We start from the raw sequence: 19067 nt of genomic DNA on the forward strand, positions 1-19067 counted from the left end.
TCATTACAAAGGATAGAGGAAGCTGGGTCTAGTTGGTGGAGGAGTAAGTTTTCCCAGTTTGAGTCGAGTCCTCAACAGTTGTACTGGAGGATAAAGTGGGATACTGTTTGGGCTGGTGGGGTTGTACAGGTGTAAGTATAGGTCAAAGGTCATGGGTTGAGGGGTGGATCGTTGTCACAGCAGATCTTCCAGTGAGTAATATGGTTGTTGATTTATGTTTTGGAAGGGAAAGGGTAACTTTAATGGAGGCGGGTGTCGGGTCCTTTGTAGGGAGGAAGATGAGTTTGTGTGTGTGTGTGTGTGTGTGTGTACCTGATTTTATTTATCTGGTTGTAGTGTGTGTGTATGTGGGAGGTTTCGTTCATACTCATGTATGTGCGATTACAATAAGTGCCCTCCCGATATATATATATATATATATATATATATATATATATATATATATATATATATCTATATATATATATATCCTTTACAAGGAATCTATGAGCTAAGAAAATATATAGGGAATTTATGCATTTCACACTGCACACTTGCAAAGTTGGTCTGCACGCGCACACACTCGTTTCGTTAGTTCTGTAATTTTCCTCCACCCCCACATCATCATTTCATTATACACTTCAAGTCTACAAAATTCCTTTCTTTCTTCCGTAAAAATTCCTCTTCTTAAGTAAATTGAACAGAAAAACAGGTGTTCTTCTTAACATTTTTTTATTTGCAAGCATGACAAGGAAAACTGACAACATAGAAATATAGAGGAAAAATATGCATAACACACCACACAGTTGATGTATCATAGTACTCGTACATCTTTGATCCCACAGTATTGACGAGTTTCCTTCGTCCATGTTTTCGACGTGTACATATAGGCCTGCAACAATTATATTGATGATGCATTATTCAATATCAGGGTGTTTTTTATCTTGCGTTGTCGAGGGGGAGAGGGTTTTAAGTTTAGAGATGATTAAACAACGAAATCGATTTACGTCGTTTCAACTGGGCTTCGGATGCAGCCTCCGTCTTTGCCTCATGAAACCACTTTTCATTGCAACCATGCCATCACGTCTTCTGCATGACTGTAGTAATCATTCTTACCTGCGCTTGTTCTAGAGATAACGCCATCCCGTCCTTGACGACCAGTATCCTTATTCCAGCGTTTTAAGAGCTGTTGTTCACGACACCAGTGTGTACTGGACTTATGGGCGGAGTCACATACAACTGGCTGCACTCAACAGGACCAATCCTAGCCACGATCAACATCTCTATCCAACATTTTCTTAAGCGCTATATCAAAATATTAAAAATAATGTCTACTAACCTTTTAAGACTTGAGCTCGCCTTCCACATTGTAAAGAAGGACAGTCTTTTGCTTTACAAATAGAAAAATACAAAAAATATTGCACAAAGTTTGTAGACCACTTGCGAAATATGTTATTCTGAAGTTACCTTACTCGTATGTATGAAAATATCATGATTTATAAGTACAATACATAATCATGTATGCAAATGCGTTAGATTATAATACTATATATGTAGAATATTTATGATAAAACGTAAATTTAATCCATAAATTATACATGGATAAAGTAAAGTATCGGTTGAACTAAAAATATATGTATACTCCCTAAAATCCGGGTCACTCTCCGTACGATTATCTTCCATGCGAGTTATCATATAACCCTTCAAAATACTATTTGTTGTTTGTATAAATGATAAAACACATTTAATTTGTAACCTCTTGAATTGTAATATTCCAATAATACGGCTTGATAGGGTTAAACAAGATATATTACTTTTTGTAAGGTGTATGACAATTATTAATTTTTTACACATTTCATTGTTAAAATACATAATACTAAAAACGAGTCTTCTGATGTTGCTGAACATTTACGAGTTTTATTTCTATATTTGTTTAAGTTTCAAGCCATATCTCATAATTCCCGATTTTGAGTACATATTTGTTTTACAACTTGTCATAGCCTGACAGTGCTGAATAAGCCAAAGAAATATGAGCAGATAGTATTTAGGCAAAGGTGAAAATTTGGGTCATCACCGACGTATGTGTCGACGATCGTGAATTCCGTTACATGGACTGGCAGTGCAGGCGAACACGCCCTGACAGGCCAAATCACAAGGTTTCCTAATGCCGTCTTTGGGTCACCTCCCCGCTTGGTGTCGGAAGTGCACAGGTTCAATCGAGGTCTAGTGTTGTTTGTGAGAGTCGACCCGGTCTTGGATAGCACTAAAGCAACTGTAACTTGTCACACTCAGCTTTCACATCTTGTACAAAATATGGCTCTTGGCCTACACACTATCACCGTCTCTTTTCAGCCACCGATTTAATTAATCAAGACGTGGTAGTGACAGAGTACCATTTACCATTAAATGTGCTGGAATGGGATCGATTAATCACACTAAACCACTCCACGTCTCGTTATCACACACTAGATTAATATTAACTACCCTACTACTGGCTATGAAAATGCTGACACGTCCAAGATCCTTCTATCATTCTGTCCTACCCACATTCCAATAGCACTCTTTATTTTCACACCTAATCCTTACCGACGTCGTCTTTGACCATCGCAAGAAGCGAATCTGCGATCTCCTGAAACTCTTTCTTGGACAGCTTCGACAAGAGTTGTCTGTCTCTCTCCGTAGGCATAAGTACCTTCATTTCCTGACTAGTGAAAATTACGAGTGATGAGAGGTTGGTGGAATAAGACGATTGGAGCACGCTATATTATTTCGTATCTTGAAATAAATTCATAGAGGCTGACGGGGTCTGTCAATAATCCACTTCCCTTTTCACCTCTGAAATGGATGAAAGAAAAAATAGCAGAAGCATACGTCATTATTCGCGTGTACCGATAAAAAACCTTACCTCCTATGGGATTCAATGAAATCAAACCATAATGAATACAACAGTATCTTCAAACACTTGTCATCAACACTTCTATACTCACAGCCAAAGTACACCTAGGGTACCGGTGCAGCCCAGGAGTCGGATGGTGAGGCCATTCAGCCGTACCATCTCCTCAATCGAAATTGTGTCGAGATTATCTCCATCAAGCAAGACTAGTTCCGTGACCTTAACGCCATTCTCAGCTAAGGTCCTCACCATCCTCTCATAGCCAGTGACACTCACTGTCGTATTGCGCAGATTCAAACGTCCATATTTCCTGTCAAAGAAAAGACTCAAACACATGAACAGTCAAGAATGGAACTGCCTCTCACTAAATTCACATACGAGTAGCCTCGTGAGAGAGTGACCCAAGAGCCACGGGCAGCCAGACCCCGATTTCATCTCCCTCTGAGTTAATTATGATAAAGGGAAACGAATCCAGCTCCCACTAGGCGGTGCGGGAAGCCTAGGTCGTCTGGTTGAGCACGAAATCGGGGTCTGACGGCCCGTGGCGCTTGGATCACTATCCCATGGAGCTACTTATATATGTGTGTACAGTATTATTACTATCATTATTATTTTTTTAACACCTAGATCACTCAAGTGGTGCCAGTCCCTTTTGGAATGGGCGAGCGCTTACCTGCTGACATGAAAGTTTGTAGTAAACTGTATTGTCCAATCGATGTCTTCTTCCCCTACACCTTCAATTATGAGAGTCATTACCACCTCCTCTTTGGTTAGTGGTGGAACTGGCATATCTTCGTCATACCGGACCGGAACAATCACAACTGTGGCAAAATTAATTTATTAAAGAGTAATGGAACTCACCGAGGAGCACTTTCATTTCTTATAGGACAAACTTACTAGACTGGGATACCTAAAATCGTGATGAATAGGAGTGTTTAAAATATTCCTATATACTATCTTCTAATGTTTCGGTATGTATTTCTCAGGAATCATACTTCAAGGGTGGAAAACAGATACAGTACATCGTATAATATGTAAATAGCAAATAATTTCAAGCTAGCACGCCAATCGAGTGACTGGCATACAATCGCTTTTCAGCCTCATATTTCCTATTTTTCATCTTTTGATATCGACAATACTAAAAGATTATTGTCACCCACCTAGTAGTGTCAGTTCGAGGTAGTTCTGCACCTGGTCCTTGAAGGCAATCATGTCATGTGGCGTGTAGAAACGAAGAATGAGGCCCGGAATGGATTTCGGAAAGGTGATGTCCGAGTTGTAGGGCCCCGTAAAAATACAGAAATGGCAAACGTTATCTGGTGTCGTAAAGTGCTTGATGATTTTACTGCAGCCCTGCCCGTAGCAGGTGGTAGAGTTTAAACAACAATTATATAGGTTGAGATCAACATTACACCTGATGTCTTTTACCTTGTTCAAAACTTTTTCAAGATCAATTACATCCCGGGGGCATTTTTCTAAAGTAATTTTAAGGTGTTTTGGGAAAACTTCACTTTCCACATACAGCAAAATCTCATGGTATTTCCTGACGTTCCACAAGATGCTTGGTAGCGCACGTTGCAGGTGTTTAACGAAGGCCAAATGCATCCCACTGTGACTCATCGCCTGCAAATAGGCGTCTACTTGGCACCCAGGAGACTTTGTCTCATTGCGCGAACTCTGCATCAGTTGCGCGAGCTCTTTAGCATAGTCGGACAGGAGACCGCTTCGCTGGAATGTCCACACAGCCATGAGCAACATATCCCATAACCTGTATAGACGGCCATCTTGTGCCTGCAGTATTTCTCTCAAGGACGATTCTTGACCCCCGCCCTGGAGACTGAACAGTCGCTGACAAAGTCCAAGGGCTCCCCGATACTCTAGCTGGCTAGTATGAGGGAAAGAATACGTTAATTTTGTACCTGTGGGCGTCCATACTTGCTTAGAAGACAAGAATGCCTCGAACATTTCCTTCTGAGGTAGCTCCAGATTTCTGCACTTGTCAACAATACGAGTCAGTATCATGTGTGGAAGTTCCAAGGTTTCGTAGACAACGCATTGCAAGGCTGCATCGTTGAGTTCTTGCATGAAACACTGAATTTTGTCTTCCCTCTCATCCTCTGAAAGATGCATCGTTTTCTTTACATTAACTAGTCGATCGTGAAGCTTTTCCTTTAGGATGTCACTAATTTCTTCAAGTAGCTGAACCAGGGGCATTGATGGCCTGACCCTATCTGGTGCTACACATGCAAGGTAGGTGAACAAAGTCAAAGTCATTGGTATGGGTTCGTTGCGTCTGTGTGCCTTTTCCAAAATGTCTTCCACAGGTGGTGGGTTTGTGCCACTGCCCTTGAAGGCATTATAGTAGTTCTTGATAACTTCCCGTTGCTGAGTGTTTGTAAGTTCAGATACTTTCAGATGGAGACATTTAAGTCCTGCCATAAGACGCATGGCGTCATTCTTGCTTCCTGGCCTCGTGGTCAATAGGATGCGGATGTTGTTAAGATTTCTCATCTTCTCAAACAGGTTCTTAAGAAGATCTTTCGTCTCACCACTCGCTTCATCAAAACCGTCAACCATAATAAGCAGCTTCATTTGCAGGGCTGCTCGATAAAGTAGGTTGTCACTGATGTTGCACACTGCTGTCGGCATGCAGGATCTAAGTAAATCTGAAAATGTTTTGCAGGACTCTTGTTTGCACGATATGTGGATGACTAAATCGAAGTCCAAGAGCCCTGCAACATCGCGTTGCTTTTCCAGATACTCGGAAGCAAGATGTGCAAATATCGTTGACTTGCCACAGCCGTTGGGACCTACAATGGTCACGACTCGGGGTAATACATCAACTCCTGCCGAAGGTACCTTCTTAGTCAACAGTTCTTTCATTTCAATGGCAAATGACCTATTATTTGTAGGCCCTGAGCTCTCATCGGACTGGAGTCCAATAGGCACATATATACTCCTCACGGAAAAATCCACCTGCCACAGAGTAGACGGCAATGGGTAAATCACACTCGCCTTCTCAAGGCTGGAGCAATTTTCGTGGGTTCCATCAGTTTTCAGCAGATTTTGAACATGACCAACCGCATCGTCACCTACAATGTCTTATTCTGTCTAAAAAAAATATATATATATACATACATACATACATATTTATATATATATATATACATATTATATATATATATATATACATATTATATATATATATATATACATATTATATATATATATATATATATATATATATATATGCATGTTATGGCTATCTTCCAGTCAAGTGGTATTCATCATTCCGTTCTGTATTTCATCCACCCTCAAATGTTTATTTTTTCCTATATCACTTCTTTTATTCCTTCATTCCACAATGTATTCTTCCTTCTATCAGCGTTTACTCCTTTCAATACTATATTTGATAATTTTCCATACATGCCGTTACTTTAAACAGTGTCGCTTAAACGTCATTTACACGGAGCTTTTTATTCGCTTTGGACAAGCGTCTTTATTCACTAACGAATAAGGAAGTTAGCATCTAGCGTCAACCAAGGTCTATATATACACACGTATATATATATATATATATATCTTGGCGTCAACATCAGCCTTTACGATCCCTGTATGCTGACTGTTTCCCTGTATAATCTCAGTTTCTCCCAGGTGTATTAGTTATTACTCATGTATGATTACTTCTATTACTACAAATTATATTTTGATCTTTACAAGTCTTCATCATCAGTCTTCATATGTAAGTTTGATGTATGCTAATTTCTGTGTGTTCACTATTTCACGATAGATATTTTGTACCTTATCAAAATTATCAGTGCAGTTTTTATATGAAACCGGTTATTTTCGGTGTAAATAGGTTGAACCTTTTCATTGTTTCCGTATAATTACGAAACTTGTCTTACCTCACCTTTTCACCAATGAGCGTACTAAATTTCTCAACTAGTGCTTTTGTAGCATCTGGACTTTTCATTTTGACTCTTTCTAATGGCTCAATTATATTTCAAGTATTTTTTCAGAGTATATCATTAATAGTATTGATGTATGTTATCTTAGTTTTCCCGGTGATAGTTTGATATTTTTATTTCTTTTTATAACTTTTTTCAGTTGACAAATCTATTCTTTTCTCTGTTTCTTCTCAGCATCTTTGTAATTCACACACTTATAATTATCTTGCATTGTCTTTTATCTTAAAGACAATTTTCACGGTGGTTCACCAAAAAAATTCTATTAGATTGACATTCAAAATCAATGCTGTGCCAGGAATCATTCATGTTATTGTTTTTCGCTCAAACGTTGCCAATTTGTATAGATAAATATATTATAGCCACCTCCAATTTGGATATCCATGATCATATAGTATATGGATGTAGGTACTAAAACACATTTCGCCCTTATAAGGAGACTGGTCGGACCCAGCTCAAGGGTGTCTGGTCGTTTCGCTACATCGCCAGTTCGCTACCAACCAGTTCGCTACATTCTTTGGTCGTTTCGCTACATTTCTTCGGTCGCTTCGCTACATTCTTTGGTCGTTTCGCTACATCCTTTCGGTCGTTTCGCTACATTCTTCGGTCGTTTCGCTACATTTCGCTACACTGTTTTTATTCCCATTTGAGATACGAATATGATAGAAAATACAATATGTGTAGGTTTATGAAGTACCTGTAACCCATTGGACGTTTCGCTACATGGCCAGTTTGCTACTAACGACTTGCTACATTCTTCGGTCGTTTCGCTACATTCTTTGGTCGTTTCGCTACATTGCCAGTTCGCTACCAACCAGTTCGCTACATTCTTTGGTCGTTTCGCTACATTTCTTCGGTCGTTTCGCTACATTCTTCGGTCGTTTCGCTACATTGCCAGTTCGCTACCAACCAGTTCGCTACATTCTTTGATCGTTTCGCTACATTTCTTCGGTCATTTCGCTACATTCTTTGGTCGTTTCGCTACACTGTTTCGGTCGTTTCGCTACATTCTTCGGTCGTTTCGCTACATTTCGCTACACTGTTTTTATTCGCATTTGAGATACGAATATGATAGAAAATACAATGTGTGTAGGTTTATGAGGTACCTGTAACCCCTTGGACGTTTCGCTACATGGCCAGTTTGCTACTAACGATTTGCTACATTCTTCTGTCGTTTCGCTACATTCTTTGGTCGTTTCACTACATTGCAAGTTCGCTACCAACCAGTTCGGTACATTCTTTGGTCGTTTCGCTACATTTCTTCGGTCGTTTCGCTACATCCTTTTGGTCGTTTCGCTACATTCTTCGGTCGTTTCGCTACATTTCACTACACTGTTTTTATTTGCATTTGAGATACGAATGTGATAAAAAATACAATGTGTATAGGTTTATAAAGTACCTTTAACCCATTGGACGTTTCGCTACATGGCCAGTTTGCTACAAACGATTTGTTACATTCTTCGGTCGTTTCGCTACATTTGGCTACGTTGTTCGGTCGTTTCGCTACATTCTTTTGGTCGTTTCGCTACATTCCTTGGTCGTTTCGCTACATTTCGCAACACTGTTTTTTTTTTTTTTTATCGCATTTGAGATATGAATATGATAGAAAATACGATGTGTGCAAATTCATAAAGTAATTTAGTAGGCTACGGAAGCACAATTTGCAAACTGGCCATGTAGCGAAACGACCTGTAACCGCTACAACCTTCGGTCGTTTCGCTACATTTGGCTACATTCTTCGGTCGTTTCGCTACATTCTTTCGGTCGTTTCGCTACATTCTTTGGTCGTTTCGCTACATTTCGCTGTACTTTTTTTTTTTTTTTACCGCATTTGAGATACGAATATGATAAGAAATACGATGTTTGTAAATTCATAAAATAATTTTGTAGGCCACGGAAGCGGAATTTGACTAATGAGGCGATTTGGCGATAGATAAAATTGTTTTTAATCGGTCCTTGTTTTATGCAATCGTCAGGCAGATTATCGGGCAGATAATTATAAAACAGTGACTCACCATGCACATTACCAGATCTGGGCGCGTTCCTCGGTGCGTTCCGCTTTAGTTTGCCCGCGGTTAGGGCTCCCAAAATATTAAAGCAATATAGGTGCCGGTATAGTATGTGGCCTACAAACATTTCATTTGGTATAATATGTGGCCTACCGGACTTTTATTTCGTGGTATGAACCTCCTGTCTCTTAAGCTTCAATAGTTTGGGAGCGCTAACCGCGGCCAAACTAAAGCGGAATGCACCCAGCTCTGGTAATGTGCATGATAAGTCACTGTTTTATGATTATCTACCGGATAATCTGCCTGACGATTGAATAAAACAAGGGCCGATAAATATAATTTTATCTATCGCCAAATTGCCTCATTAGGCAAATTCTGCTTCCGTAGCCTACAAAATTACTTTATAAATTTGCACACATCGCGTTTTTTATCGTATCCGCATCTCAAATGTGAAAAAACAGTGTAGCGAAACGACCAAAGAATGTAGCGAAACGACCAAAGAATTTAGCGAAACGACCGAAAGATTGTAGCGAAACGATCGAAGAATGTAGCCAAATGTAGCGAAGCGACCGAAGAATGTAGCGAAACGACCGAAACAGTGTAGCGAAACGACCAAAGAATGTAGCGAAACGACCGAAATAATGTAGCGAAACGACCGAAGAATGTAGCAAAACGACCAAAGAATGTAGCGAACTGGCCATGTAGCTAAACGACCGAAGAATGTAGCGAAATGGTTGGTAGCGAACTGGTCATGTAGCGAAACGCCCAAAGGGATACAGGTACTTTATAAACATGCACACATCGTATTTTTTATCATATTCGTATTTCAAATGCGAAAAAACAGTGTAGCGAAACGATCGAACAAAGTAGCCAAATGTAGCGAAACGACCAAACAATGTAGTGAACTGGCCGTGTAGCGAAATGGTTGGTAGCGAACTGGCCATGTAGCGAAACGACCAGATACGTGGTCGTTTCGCTACATTCTTTCGGTCGTTTCGCTACATTTCGCTACACTGTTTTATTCGCATTTGAGATCCGAATATGATAAAAAAAAAAAAAAATACTTTGTGGGAGAGAGAAGAATTTGCCTAATGATACGATTTGGCGATAGATAAGGTTAACAAATTAACTTAGAAATGAAAATTAATAGCTTACACTTCAAACGGGTTGAAACAACTTTCATTGCAAATAAAAGAAATTGGTCTGTTGCAAAGAAAAGAAATTGATTTGTCATCGCAAAGAAAAGAAATATTTATGCTCTAGTTTGGACGGACAAGCACCCGTTAAAGTACAATGTGCCTGTTTGGACACTACTACAAAGTTTTAAGGGCCTATACCGGTATCAAAACAAATCCTACGGAATAAAACTAAGATGGGCCTAAGCGAACATAGGCTTAGCGGGCGGACAGCTTGATTGGCCTACCGTGAGATCAAGCAGGGAAATATGTCCTTTCTAGACAGGCTGAGGCATCTACTTCAGGCTCTCAGTCTCGTTGTCAGCAACGATATAGGAAGGGATGCGAAACAGACCCTGCTTTCAAGCCGTGGCTACAGGAAACATCTGAACAGTATAAAGCTGGGTGTCAAATTTGTAACGTTACTATGACTGCAGAGCTAACAGTGCTAAAAAGTCATGCCCAAGAAAAAAAAAAAAAAAAAAAAAAAATTATATTTCAAGGGTACAACGGACAAGCAGGTACCAGGTACCAGACTGTAAAAAGTACAACGGCGAGCCACAAAACTGATTCCAAATATCAAAAATAAATCAAACGAAAATCGACTAAAACATATGAATCTGTTCTCCCTAAAAAAACGTAGACTCAGAGGTGACTTGATACAGGTCTTTAAGATTCTAAAGGGAATTGACAACATCAAAAGTGACAAAATGTTCACATTGAATGAGAATCAGACAAGAAACAATGGTCTCAAACTATCCGGAAATAGATTCAATTTGGAAGTAGGTAGAAACAACTTTGCCAACCATGTAGTTAGTGAATGGAATAAACTTCCTGCACAGGTAGTGCAATGTAGTTCAGTTCGAAGCTTTAAGACTCATTTAGATAAACACCTAAGCAAGATGCTGTAATAATTATAATTTATTTTATATTATTTGTTTTTGTTTTGTTATAATTTGTCTGTTTGATTTTTATTTATTATTAGTTATGTATCAATTTATTATTATTTACTGTTTACCTGTTTGTTTGTTATTCAACTATACCTGTGCATTTATTTATGTATTTTGTTTGTTGTATACATTATAATATTTTTTTCATTATTATTATTTTATTATTATTATGATTTTTTTCGCATCCGACCTAGATATGGACCAAAAGGTCTCCTGTCGGCATGCTCCGCCTTTGTAATCCTTTGTATCAACCTTCTTTAAGAAAAAACAAACCACAAAAGATCCTGTGGATATGGCAGAAATAAAGCTGGCAAGTATTCTAGCTGCACATAATGGGCCTTTTAAGGTAATGGATCACTTGTCAGAGGTCTTGAGAGATATTTTGAGTGACTCCAAGATAGCACAGGAATTTGCTATTTAAAAATATTGAGAAACATGAAATCTCAGTTACACAAATGATAGGTTTTGGGGCTGATGGGTGTAGTGTAAAGGTGGGAGCTCACAGTTCAGTTGCAAGTCGCTTCCGTAATGAATGCATTGGTCTTTTTGTAATCAAATGTGTTTGCCATTCTGCTCACCTCTGTGCCAGCGAGGCTTGTAATGCTTTACCTAGAAGGTGTAAGGATTTAGCAAGAGAAATGTACAATTTCTTTAAGTGTAGTAGCAAGCGCCAGAGTGAATTTGTACAATTTCAGTCTTTCATTCACTTGAAGCCCCACAAGATGATATACACATCACACACGAGGTGGTTGTCATTGGTTGCTGTTGTTCAGAGGATCTTGGAGTAATGGGAAGCTCTTCGATTGTTTTTCTCAGAAATGTGGTTATCTGAGAAGCTAGTTGCTGCTGAGCTAATTTTCAACTCTACATGACCCTTTCATTAAGTTGTACTGCCACTTCCTAGATTGGATTTTGCTAAAGTTCACTACTTTTAATAAGTACTTTCACTCAGATAAGCTAGTGATAACAGTGCTCCATGAAAAAGTAACTGTTCTTTTTAAGGATATTCTCCTTACATTCAGGGAGAGAGAATATGTCATGAAAACAGAGCTTTGTTTGATAGATCCAAATAGAAACAATAAGCATCTCAGTGATCCAGAAATATGTCTAGGTGTAAGTGTTACAGGAAATTCAATATATATATATATATATATATATATATATATATATATACATATATATATATATACATATATATATATATATATATATATATATATATATATATATATACAAAATGAATAAAAGAAATAAAGTCAAACTTGTATGCAAAATATAGACATCATATATATATATATATATATATATATATATATATATATATACATATATTTCTTTCTAACGATACCCCTAATTGTTTTTTTTTTGTTTTTTATCAAACGAAACTTCCATGAATAAACGGTACTAAGAGCATAAACATATATAATGATAATTACATAATGTTATGAAATTGATAAACAAGGTTTCATTTGAAATTAATTGCAAAAGCGTGTGTAGGTGTTAAGCTTGGAATGAATGGGTAGATATGCTCAAACACTTTAAGAAAAAAAACTCTCATATATATATATATATATAATATATATTTATATATATATATATATATATAAAGTCAAACTAGTATGCAAAAAATTGACATTTATCATTGTCTCATATATATATATATATATATATATATATATATATATATATTTTCTAACGTTCCCCTAATTCGTTTTCTCTCTTTTTTTTTTTTATCAAACGAAACTTCCATGAATAAATGGTACTAAGAGCATAAAAATATATAATGACGACATGGAAAAATATATATGACAATTACATAATGTTATGAAATTGAGAGACAAGGTTTCATTTGAAATTAATTGCATAAGCGTGTGTAGGTGTTAAGCTTGGAAAGAATGGGTAGATATGCTAAAAAATAAAAAATAAAAAAAAAATCTTTCCCTTTCTCATACATATATATATATATATATATATATATATATATATATATATATATATATATATATATATATATATATATATATATATATATTGTTTCTAACGTTACCCCTAATTCGTTTTCTCTTTTTTTTTTATCAAACGAAACTTCCACGAATAAACGGTACTAAGAGCATAAATATATACAATGACGACATGGAAAAATATATATGACAATTACATAATGTTATGAAATTGAGACAAGGTTTCATTTGAAATTAATTGCATAAGCGTGTGTAGGTGTTAAGCTTGGAAAGAATGGGTAGATATTCTCATACACTTGGGGGGGGGGAGAACTTGCTCTCTCTCTCTCTCTCTCTCTATGAAAGTCAAACAAGTATGCAAAAAAAAAATATATATATATATATACAAGACGAAAATGTAGTAGCACATTTAGTAAAATGTTTTAATTACCCACTGTCGGAGAAACAAAGAAAAAGAAACAGACGAACTGTATATTTCGACCACTACTGTCGTCCTTTTCAGCAGATAGATACAAGGATGATGTACAAGAATATATACAATGAGAGAGGTACAAAGTAGGAACAAGGGGAGGTGGCTCAAGTCACGTGTCCGAGGTGGGGCGGATTCGGTAATGGTAATATTTCATTCACAGCATAAGTTGTTATACTATCAGGTGACCATTGCCCTTTAGATGTATTGAAATTTGGCAAGTGTTTAATGAGGAAAGATTCAACTATCTTTCTCCTGAAGCTACAATTAGATTTATAAATGATTTCTGGATTGTTCCATTCTATGCGGTGATCCTTTGTTGATGTATGGAGGAAGACCGCGGAGTTGTTTTGTGCATACCTGACAGAGTTTTTGTGTTCTTTTACTCTGGTATTGAGGTCCCTACCAGTTTGACCCCAGTACACCTCATTACAATCTTTACAAGGTAGTTGATATACTCCTGGGTTATTATCTGTTTTGGGTTTATGATGTATATTTACTACTTTATGAAAAATGTTATTAGGATAGTTGATGACCAATATAATTTTATCTTGTGGTAACATGTCAGAGGCTTCGTCCAATAAATGGTTGTATGGGATCTTTATACAAGTATTGTCCCAATTGTGCTGCTTGTTTGTTTGGGAAGAGTTCTTATAGTAGCTGATTTTTGCCTTGCTAAGAGCTTTTGTCAACAACCAAGTTGGATAATCTAATTTGCTCAATTATAAGTTTATTGTGTCTAATTCTTTATTTAGAAATTGAACGCTACAAATTCTTAATGCTCTTAAATAGAGGCCCGAAGCAACACTTAGTTTAACCCTTTATGGATGGTAACTAAAAAAATGTAAATAGCTACCAGTATGCGTGGGCTTTCTATATACTGTAAAATCCAAATGTCCATGACTTCTGATTGTAGTGTTCTGTAGCCAACACGTGTAATTACCCCTTCAGGACCCGTGATCGCAGAGTACGGAATAAACTATAGTCACCCCTTGCAACATGATTTCGACTAATTTGAATTAATATAAATAACAATATTTATCATATCAACTTAATTCATTGTGTAAATAAAATAAAACGTATCTGTCTGTATCATTTAAAAAGGATATTTATGCATTGTAAATATATTTTGAATAATTGTATACTAAAGACTAAAAATCCAGAATTTCGCCACCATTATTGTAAATAGCATCATTGCCATTTGCAATAAACCAATGAAACCATATAAATGACTACAAATAATGCCAGGAAATATTATCAGTCCTATTTCAACGGGAATTACAGCACACTTCCTAAAGGCCCTGCAGATAACGTAACCCGCTGAGAGTTCCTTAACATTCTGAGGATTATTCGAGAAAATTATGTTCACCATGGGCGGTAAAGTATTTATTTCAACTGCGCCCTAGAGTACTATATCACGGTAAGCTAAATAATACATTTCTGAGCCCACACTATGATAAACGTTCCAAATCTTATTCCGATGACTCATTTCAGACTGATCGCTTCTAGCTAGTACGATTGTAGGAACCACTCCATGATAGTTAGTGTCTCCAGACTGGGAATGCTGTTGTCCTGTTCCCATTCAACTTTAAACTAGGTGACAAATGATTAAGTTTGAAGTGAAAGTCATTCAATGGTCCCCAACAATCGTCCCAAAACGTATAAATATCATCAAGGTATCTAAACCAGATCATGTCGGGTGGTTTTATGTCCGGTAGCAACACGGTTTCGAAATATTCCATATAAAGGTTAGATAATACTGGAGAGAGATTAGAGCCCATACTACATCCCAACTTTTGCTTGAAAAAATGATCTTTGAAGGAAAAAACATTAGTTGTGATACATAGTTGGATTAATTTTAGGAATAGGCAAGGGAAATTGTTCATGGTAAGGATGTAGTTTGGTTTCCAAGAAATTTAATACTTCATCTGTATTGACGTTAGTGAAGAGAGAGACTATGTCGAGGCTTAATAATTTACTATTAGCAGGTATATTGTGGTGCTTGATTTTATTGATGAAATCCTCCGAATGCTTAATATGTGAATTGGAAAAAGTACCCACGAACGGCGAAAGTAAGCGAGTGAGCCATTTGGACAATCTGTTTGTGCACGAATTCCTGTTGGAAATTATAGGTCTAAGTGGGGTTCCCTCTTTATGAATGTTAGGGAGACCGTAAAAGTTAGGTAACTGAAGGTTGATCACTAGAAAATTATTATTGAAAAACTCATTTCCAACTATCTGTCTCCCTAAAATGATTAAGCCTCGACATAGTCTCTCTCTTCACTAACGTCAATACAGATGAAGTATTAAATTTCTTGGAAACCAAACTACATCCTTACCATGAACAATTTCCCTTGCCTATTCCTAAAATTAATCCAACTATGTATCACAACTAATGTTTTTTCCTTCAAAGATCATTTTTTCAAGCAAAAGTTGGGATGTAGTATGGGCTCTAATCTCTCTCCAGTATTATCTAACCTTTATATGGAATATTTCGAAACCGTGTTGCTACCGGACATAAAACCACCCGACATGATCTGGTTTAGATACCTTGATGATATTTATACGTTTTGGGACGATTGTTGGGGACCATTGAATGACTTTCACTTCAAACTTAATCATTTGTCACCTAGTTTAAAGTTGAATGGGAACAGGACAACAGCATTCCCATTCTGGATACACTAACTATCATGAAGTGGTTCCTACAATCGTACTAGTTAGAAGCGATCAGCCTGAAACGACTCGTCGGAACAAGGTTTGGAACGTTTTTCATAGTGTGGAGTCAGAAACATAATATTTAGTTTACCGTGATATAGTTCCCTACGGCGCACTTGGTTTAAATGTCCTACCACTGAGCGCCTATGATATAAATATCATTATCGGAAGGAAACCGCAATGTCGATATAATCTCATCAGCGAGCTTGTCCTATAGATCTCTAGAAATGGAAACTGTAAACTTCGTATTGCATAGCGCGCTGGGTTTCATTAGAAGAAAGTTTTGATGGAATACAATCACTTATATGACTGTAGTGGACAGCAAAAATGGCAATGATGCTATTTACAATAATGGTGGCGAAATTCTGGATTCTTAGTCTTTAGTATACAATTATTCAAAATATATTTACAATGCATAAATATCCTTTTTATATGATACAGACAGATGTGTTTTATTTTATTTACACAATGAATTAAATTGGTATAATGAATATTGTTATTTATATTAATTCAAATTAGTCGAAATCATGTTGCAAGGGGTGACTATAGTTTATTCCGTACTCTGCGATCACGGGTCTTGAAGGGGTAATTACACGTGTTGGCTACAGAACACTACAATCAGAAGTCATGGACATTTGGATTTTACAGTATATAGAAAGCCCACGCATACTGGTAGCTATTTACATTTTTTTAGTTACCATCCATAAAGGGTTAAACTAAGTGTTGCTTCGGGCCTCTATTTAAGAGCATTAAGAATTTGTAGCGTTCAATTTCTAAATAAAGAATTAGACACAATAAACTTACAATTGAGCAAATTAGGTTATCCAACTTGGTTGTTGACAAAAGCTCTTAGCAAGGCAAAAATCAGCTACTATAAGAACTCTTCCCAAACAAACAAGCAGCACAATTGGGACAATGCTTGTATAAAGATCCCATACAACCATTTATTGGACGAAGCCTCTGACATGTTACCACAAGATAAAATTAAATTGGTAATCATCTATCCTAATAAAAAATTTCATAAAGTAGTAAATATGCATCATAAACCCAAAACAGATAATAATCCAGGAGTATATAAGCTACCTTGTAAAGATTGTAGTGAGGTGTACTGGGGTCAAACTGGTAGGGACCTCAATACCAGAGTAAAAGAACACAAAAACTCTGTCAGGTATGCACAAAACAACTCCGCGGTCTTCCTCCATACATCAACAAAGGATCACCGCATAGATTGGAACAATCCAGAAATAATTTATAAATCTAATTGTAGCTTCAGGAGAAAGATAGTTGTATCTTTCCTCATTAAACACTTGCCAAATTTCAATACATCTAAAGGGCAATGGTCACCTGATAGTATAACAACTTATGCTGTGAATAAAATATTACCATTACCGAATCCGCCCCACCTCGGACACGTGACTTGAGCCACCTCCCCTTGTTCCTACTTTGTACCTCTCTCATTGTATATATTCTTGTACATCATCCTTGTATCTATCTGCTGAAGAGGACGACAGTAGTGGTCGAAATATACAGTTCGTCTGTTTCTTTTGCTTTGTTTCTCCGACAGTGGGTAATTAAAACATACATATATACATATATTTTTTTCTAACGTTACCCCTAATTCTTTTTTTTTTTTTTTTTTATCAAACGAAACTTCCAGGAATAAACGGTACTAAGAGCATAGAAATATATAATGAGGACATGGAAAAATATATATGTCAATTACATAATGTTATGAAATTGAGAGACAAGGTTTCATTTGAAATTAATTGCATAAGCGTGTGTAGGTGTTAAGCTTGGAAAGAATGGGTAGATATGCAAAAAACAAAACAAAACAAAAAAAAACATATATATATATATATATATATATATATAAAGAGAGAGAGTTTTTTTTTTTTTTTTTTTTTTTTTTTTTTGAGCATATCTACCCATTCTTTCCAAGCTTAACACCTACACACGCTTATGCAATTAATTTCAAATGAAACCTTGTCTCTCAATTTCATAACATTATGTAATTGACATATATATTTTTCCATGTCCTCATTATATATTTCTATGCTCTTAGTATATATATATACATAAATACATATATATATATTTTCTAACGTTACCCCTAATTCGTTTGCTTTTTTTCTTTATGAAACAAAACTTCCATGAATAAATGGTACTAAGAGCATAAAAATATATAATAACATTGAAAAATATATATGACAATTACATGTTATGAAATTGAGAGACAAGGTTTCATTTGAAATTAATTGCATAAGCGTGTATAGGTGTTAAGATTAGAAATAATTGGTAGATATGCTCAAACAAAAACAAAAAATCTTTCTCTCTCTCTCTCTCTCTCTCTCTATATATATATATATATATATATATATATATATATATATATATATATATATTCTAACGTTACGTCTAATTCGTTTTCTCTCTCTTTTTTTTTCTTTTTTTTTTATCAAAAAAAACTTCCAGGAATAAACGGTACTAAGAGCATAGAAATATATAATGAGGACATGGAAAAATATATATGTCAATTACATAATGTTATGAAATTGTTTTGTTTTTTTGTTTGAGCATATCTACCCATTCTTTCCAAGCTTAACACCTACACACACTTATGCAATTAATTTCAAATGAAACCTTGTCTCTCAATTTCATAACATTATGTAATTGACATATATTTTTCCATGTCCTCATTATATATTTCTATGCTCTTAGTATATATATATATACATAAATACATATATATATTTTTTCTAACGTTACCCCTAGTTCGTTTGCTTTTTTTCTTTATGAAACGAAACTTCCATGAATAAATGGTACTAAGAGCATAAAAATATATAATAACGACAAGGAAAAATATATATGACAATTACATGTTATGAAATTAAGAGACAAGGTTTCATTTGAAATTAATTGCATAAGCGTGTGTAGGTATTAAGATTAGAAAT

At 36.2% G+C, this 19067-nt stretch overlaps 2 protein-coding genes across 2 annotated transcripts in view; both read right to left on the bottom strand.

Moving 5' to 3' along the window:
- Positions 1-692: 692 nt before the first annotated feature.
- On the bottom strand, positions 693-5970 carry LOC143032762 (uncharacterized). Its single transcript, XM_076197752.1, has 4 exons — positions 4033-5970; positions 3546-3693; positions 2967-3182; positions 693-2814 (listed from the first exon to the last, which is right to left on the bottom strand). The coding sequence occupies exons 1-4, from the start codon at positions 5753-5755 to the stop codon at positions 2739-2741; spliced, it is 2163 nt and encodes a 720-aa protein (XP_076053867.1). The 5' UTR covers positions 5756-5970; the 3' UTR covers positions 693-2738.
- A 5553-nt stretch (positions 5971-11523) lies between these two features.
- Positions 11524-19067, bottom strand: part of LOC143032594 (uncharacterized) — a 9497-nt gene continuing 1953 nt past the window's right edge. Inside the window, exon 4 of the mRNA XM_076197461.1 lies at positions 11524-11580. Coding sequence (XP_076053576.1) covers positions 11524-11580 — 57 coding nt within the window. The remainder of the gene's footprint in view (positions 11581-19067) is intronic.

This window comes from Oratosquilla oratoria, chromosome 14, assembly GCF_046742065.1.
Source record: "Oratosquilla oratoria isolate Oo_2021 chromosome 14, ASM4674206v1, whole genome shotgun sequence".
Classification (NCBI taxonomy): domain Eukaryota; kingdom Metazoa; phylum Arthropoda; class Malacostraca; order Stomatopoda; family Squillidae; genus Oratosquilla; species Oratosquilla oratoria.

What these genes read in the sequence shown, in the direction of transcription:
- LOC143032762 (XM_076197752.1), bottom strand. Translation starts at nt 5,755, where the DNA reads ATGAAAGAACTGTTGACTAAGAAGGTACCTTCGGCAGGAGTTGATGTA. An exon ending in CCTCGAACTGACACTACTAG is followed by an intron (nt 3,694 to 4,032) that starts GTGGGTGACAAT and finishes ATTTTGCCACAG; the next exon opens with TTGTGATTGTTCCGGTCCGG. An exon ending in ACAAACTTTCATGTCAGCAG is followed by an intron (nt 3,183 to 3,545) that starts GTAAGCGCTCGC and finishes TTTCTTTGACAG; the next exon opens with GAAATATGGACGTTTGAATC.